General features: G+C 49.7%; 1 gene segment (V, D, J or C); it reads left to right on the forward strand.

Annotated features, from left to right (window-relative positions):
* Positions 1–3,849: 3,849 nt before the first annotated feature.
* Positions 3,850–4,636, forward strand: LOC136285748 (T cell receptor beta variable 14-like). The segment is given in 2 exon segments: positions 3,850–3,892; positions 4,335–4,636. Coding segments are annotated over 2 exon segments (345 nt in total).
* The last annotated feature ends 1,650 nt before the right edge of the window (positions 4,637–6,286 follow it).

The raw sequence follows: 6,286 nt of genomic DNA on the forward strand, positions 1-6,286 counted from the left end.
ATCTGAAGTGGTGTCCCATGCCTTGAACCGCTCCCTTGGCTGCCCTCTTTCTTTTCGCCTTTTTCTACCAACCCACAGTGCCTTGATCAATTTTTCCCATTTTTCCCTTCTCCTCACTGCTCTTACTTTTTCTTTCCAGTATTAGCCCTGGAACAGTCTCCAGACATGGTGATAAAAGAAGGCCAGTCCGTGAATCTGGAATGTTCTGAGAAGAAATCCTCAAACACAGCTATGTACTGGTACATGCTGCCTTCCCAGAAGAATTCCAGCCTGACCCAGTTGGTTTATGCAATAGTAGGTGGTCATGCATTAGTGGAGAAGGGTCTTGAGAACCGTTTCAAAAGCAGTGGCATAAAAGGAGACAGCATCACCCTATCAATAGAACATGCCTTTCTCAATGACTCTGGCATATACATCTGTGCTGAGTCTAAACACAGTGGTGAAGCTGCAGAGGGAGCTGAGCACAAACTTAGCCCTGCACATATACAGGAGCTGCTTTTCACCTCATGGGTGCTGCATGAGGCTTCTCACTCAACTAGCTCCTCTGATTCCTAGCCTTGCATTCCTCCTCTTCTTAGATACAGTCGGTTTCTTTGTCTATCTTTGTCTCCTTAGCACTCCAGGTCTCCCTCTGCATTTAACTCTTACTTGCACTACACAAAGTTCTGTCAGCCCTACTTTCTCTTTTCTTTGTCTCCCTTCCATTTGTCACCTTCTTCCTTCTGTCTTCAGTCTGCACTTCCCTGACTTTCTCTTACTTAACTCCAGTCAACCCTGCTGATGAATCTCACTATCAAGCAGAAGGAGTGCTTGTGTGGGAAGTTCTTGGTGCACCTGCAGATAAAGGCAACGCCAGGCAGGTGTTGAAGTAGCCAGTAGCCTGTGGGAGCTGCCCACACGCTCCTCTGTTGTAACGACTTGTCTGTGGTTGTTCTGGGGCCAAGGAATAGGAACAGCAGAGCACAAGGCTGTGCTTACTCAGGTAAAGTATTTTTTCCTCCACGCAGAGTTGTCTCTGGGGCAGGATCCACCTGCCTACCACCCCTTGAGCCACATAGATTTTTTTCTTCAGCAAACATATTATAAAGATTATAGGTGATTGTAGGAAGCTTAGCAGATAACAGAAACTTCCAACTGGTTACAGTGTTCATCAGTGACTCAGATGAAGGGATAGAGAGTCTCCTCATGAAGTTCACTGATAACACCAAGTTAGGAGAAATTTTCAAGAACTCAGAGTGATGTGCAGCAGTTCAGAGTGGCCTCAAGAGGTTGTATACATGGGCAGAGAGGAATCTTCTGAAATTCAGGAAAGGCCAATGCACCTGGGGTGGAATAATCCCATGTACCAGCAGAGGCTGGGGCTGACCTGCTGGGAAGCAGCTCTTTAGAGAAGGACCTGGGGGTTCCTGTGGACAAGAAACTTCCCATGAGCCAGCAGTGTGTCCTGGTGGCCAAGAAGGCCGGGGGTGTCCTGGCATGCATTAGGAAGAGCATAGCCAGGATGGTGTGGGAGATGATCCGGCCACTCCACTGAGCCCTTGTGAGGTACAATTGGTGCGCTCTGTCCAGTTCTGGGCTCCTTAGTACAAAAGACACAGGGACTTCCTGGAGAATGTCCATGAAAGGAGAAGAAAAATGATTAATAGAGTGAAGCACCAAGAACAAAGGCTCAGCCCATTTGGCCTTGAGAAGAAACAACTCAGAGGCCAGTGACAGAGGACACATGACTGACACAGATAATTGTGACAAATATCAGCACTTTATTATTCCCCAGTACAACCTTTTATACCCTGTTTGTCCCATGCATAACACCTGCACGCTCTTTTACTCTTTTGTGATTGGGCGATGGACCTCAGCATTCCGTGCCCCTTTTCCTTCAATGCTGGTCACCCATGTGACACACCTTGGCCGCAGCCCCATTCCTAATGCCCCATAATCTATTTCCCCCCAGCCACCTCATCAACATCTACAAGTATCTGAAGGGAAGCTGCTAAGACGTGGATCCAGGTTCTTCACTGGGGTGCCAAGCACTAGGATAACAAGCAATGGGGAGGAAATCATGTGCAGGAAGCTCCAGCTGAATCTGAGGAAAGAGCTTTGCAGTGTGGATGCCCATGCACTCGAGCAGATTGCCCAGAAAAGTTCTGGAGGCTCTGTTTGTGAACGTATTCCAGAACCATCTGGCTACAATCCTGTGCCACCTGCTCTGGGATGACTCTGCTTGAGCAGGGATGATTGGAGCAGTGACCCCACAAGGTCCCTTCTTAGCTGCCCCAATCCATGATTGCGTCCTGCATAACACACACCTGTGCACAGCACAGGCCTGCATGGGGCACTCCAGGAGGTTCCCACCCGGCACATTCCCATGCTAACGTGCAAGCTCCTCAGGACCTAAACCAGGGCCCCACACAGCAGCCATGTCTGTTCAGCATCACTAACTCCTCAAGTACCGTGTCTTCTGCAAGGCTCCCCAGGCACTGCCCTGTCCTCTGCAAACCTCAGGGAACTGGAGACCCTTTCCTGGCACACATCAGGCACAGCCTCCTCTCTGCTGGAGTGTTGGTCCTGGTGTGAGGATGTGGCATTTCTACAAAGAAGCCCAGTCTCTATCCTTTTCTCTCCCACTTCTTTAGAGGGATCTGGGGTCTTTCCTGAATCTTCTCTAGGTAGTTTGGGAAAATGAATGCAATGGGCCACACTCAGAGGTGCAGCAGAGGGTCTGGGAGCTGGAGGCATTGCTGCTCTCCTCTGCTGACAGGCCACAGGGGAACATGTTCACTGCAAAGCCTATGACAGCCTTGAGCAGCTGGATCCCTTGATGTCCTGTATGGGCCAGCCTTCCACTGCCGGGCATTGGTGAGCACACAGCCCAGCACCAATGTGCAGAGTCTCTGTCAGAGCTCTGGACCCAAACTCAGTGCACCCAAACTGGGAGTGTCTCTTCCTGCCTGCAGGCATTTCCCTCTGCCTTGGGCAGGTGAACAAGGCTGTGTGCAGGGAAGAAGACATGATTTTCTCCAGCTTTGTCCATTTGTGTTCGGCTGCTCTTTTGCAGAATGCTGCAAGAAAGAGGCAAGGAGAGTCTCTCTTCTTCTCTGGCATGGAGAAGGTCAATCTGTAGCAGCCCATCCTGTGGGGCACATCCTGTGGGGCACATCCTTCTCCTCAGCAATCTCTCCCAGGTGCAGTCTCTCCAGGGGCAGTCCCAGTGAAGAGGCAAATGCAGCCTGTTCTCTCCTTGAGATGCCCTTCTGGAGTTAGAAAAGAACAGGTGCAGAAATATTCTCTGTCATCCTCCAAGAGACACCAGGTTGGCAGGTCAGCAGCTTCTCCCACACCTGAACAACAGGTCAGGCCTGACTGGGAGAAGTAGAGATTGCACCTTGCAGGTTGCAGGGTTGGGAGTCTGTGAGTGTGAGGGTGGCTGGGGAGGAGACAAACAGCAGGACACAGGCACGCACATGCATTCCTGAGATGTGTTTCTCTTCCCAGCATTTTCTGCCATTTGGTGCATTCCTGTGCACACGCTCAGGCTCCAACACAGCCCCCTCCTGCTCCATGAGAGCCCTGAACTGTCCACCTACTGAACTCCCACCTCCTCAGGCACACCCACGCTCACACCCAGCAGGAAGCCAGAGGAGCAGAGTACAAGCACCTCATGACTGCCTGTAGGTGTCATTCCCCACTGTTCCCGCACAGCCAGCTGTCTTGGCACATTTCAGACTCCCTCTCACTCCCCTGCCCAGTCACAGAGAGACCTATCTCCTCCTCTCCAGCTCTCCTCTTTACACATCTCCGTGTCTGTGCTGTCACCAGGGGCAGGTTGCTGGAAGGAGGAGGCCTTTCTCTATGGATTGCCAGCGGTTGCTCGTGGCCATCCTGCTCCCTGTGGGTAAGTGGGCTTCCCTTCCTCTTGAGCAGCTGCACTGGAGCTGCTGCTGCCTCCTCAGCTGTGCTCCCAATTGCTGGCAGTGCCCCTTCCCCAAGGCTTGCAGGGGGAGGATGGGCAATGACCCAGATGAGCTTTTCCACCCCCTATTGAATCAGATAACTTTGCAAAGTTGCAAATTCATTTTCCTCCTGTCCCATTTTCATACTTCACTTGAGAGTCCCTAAGTCCTTATTTCTCAAAACAGATTTACTGTTGCATTTGAACCTGGTTTCTGTGGGGTTTTTGGCCTGTATGTGTGTTTTTCAGAGAAGCAGAGCACTCTCCTAAAGCTTTTTGATATCCAGGTATTTTGATGTTCCATCCTATGACATAGTTCATGGATGTGTCTTTTTGTCCTCTTCAATTCATTTGACTTCCCACATTTCTTCTCTTGTCCTTCCAGGCTGGGCCCTTCAGCAATCACCAGACACAGTTGTCCGGGTGGGAGACACCGTGACTCTGGAATGTTCTGCATCAGGGAAAGATTTCATATACATGTACTGGTACAAGTTACCCATGGGGAAGGATGCCAGTATGCAGTTGGTTGTATATTCAGTGGAAGGCAGCAAAGCAGATATTGAAAAGGAATTCCAACATCACTTCCAGAGTAATGGGACTAAGAACAACCATTTATCTGTGAAGATACAGCCTGTCCTGCTCAATGACACAGGCACCTATTTCTGTGCTGAAAGAGATGCACAGTGACTCAAAGGCTGGTGCAGCACAGCACAAACCTTTCCAGGCAGTCAGGGATCTGCCACCAGTGAACACTGAGGCCCTGTGTTTGACAGAACCCAGTTTTCTCCACTTGCCCTCAGCTCTTCAGGAAAGATAGTGTATGTCTGTCTGTCTGCCTTCTTCATGGTGTCTAGCAGCTTTTCTGTTCTTTCCCATCTCTGAAACACATTTTGACTCTCGTTTCTTCTTGTCCTCCCTGTCTCAGCTCATTTCTCTGCCATTCACTGACTGCTTCTCACTTTCCTCCTTTCATGTCTTTCTGTTTGCCCCCCTGACTTTTCCTCTCTGACCTCTCACACCTAGTCCCTTCCTATTTCCTCACCCATCTCCCCTTCTGTTCAGTCTGTTACATCAACTCCTGGCAGGTGAAGCAGGATGTGGAATAGTTCACACAGTGCTTTCCCTCTCCACCAGCTGGAAGGACAAGGCCCACTGGTCCTTGGCCCCACTGGTCTCCAGGGAATGGGCACACTGCTGTGCACCAGGGACCCCAAGTTACACCAGTGCCCTGTGACCTGAACACTCTGATGTTTGAGAATTGTCCCTGCCTACAGTAGGAGACAGCCCAGGTTGTCCATGGAATGTCCTTGGAGTTTTCAGCAGGGGTTCTTGGTGTTTCCGGGCATCTTGTCTGGCCCATCCATGACATCCCCTGCTGCTTGCTGCAAGACACGAGGGCTGCCCTGACTTGCTCATTCCTCTTCATCTCCAGTTTAAAACAAAGGTCCAGGGGAATCCTCCCATAAACTTTCATAATCCATCAAGAACAGAAGCTGGAAATTCCGTACTGGAGTGTTGTGGCTATTGTATTAGAGATGGCTGAATAACGACACGGACTCCAAATCTTCTCAGAAGGCAAAAAGCACAGTCTATTGGAAATCACATTTTTTATAGACTGTTCCGAGACAGTGGACGTGATTGATCCCTCAATCAACACCCCTCACCATTATTGGCTAATTAGAAAGAACACCCCTTCATAAACATCTTGCAAGTAAACAAGTGCAAAACAACAGGTGCAAGGATTGTTTTTAGCTCCCTCATGAGCTTTCTCAAGGCTTCTCAGATGAGCGTATGGGAAAGGGATTTGACTTTATCTCTCACAGGCCTTGTAGCTGTGTGATGCTTGAAAATTGCTTTTTGAACAGGCTGTCAGCATCCAAGAGTGTGAAGGACAGGCTTGGTCAGGGGAGCAGCAGCTCATGCCATAGCTGTGAGACCACAGTGATGTTGTCTGGTGCTCAGGTTGTTGTGGTTTAAGCCCAGTATGCCACTAGGTGTTACAGCTACTCTCTCACTACCCTCTTCCCCTGTTGGTATGGGAAAAAGGGTAAAACTTGCAAGTTGAGATACAAACAGAGCAATAGTAGAAGAAACTGAAAAGGAGAAGAGAGAGAAATAAAAAGTCAAGTCAATCCATGTGATGCACAGTACTGTCACTCATGACCCACTGACATGGTGTCCGGCCCATCCCAGAGTAGGAATAGGCATCGCCTGGCCAGTTTCTCTCAGTTTACAGACTGACTATCTTGTTGAAAGGAAGGAAATATCCTTTTTGGCCAGTTTGGTTCAGCTGTGCTGGAAATGCTCCCTTCCAGCTGATTGTGCACCTGCCCTCTG

This window comes from Chamaea fasciata, unplaced genomic scaffold (genome assembly GCF_029207755.1).
Source record: "Chamaea fasciata isolate MVZ Bird 193981 ecotype frontalis unplaced genomic scaffold, bChaFas1.0.hap1 SCAF_2, whole genome shotgun sequence".
NCBI lineage: Eukaryota > Metazoa > Chordata > Aves > Passeriformes > Sylviidae > Chamaea > Chamaea fasciata.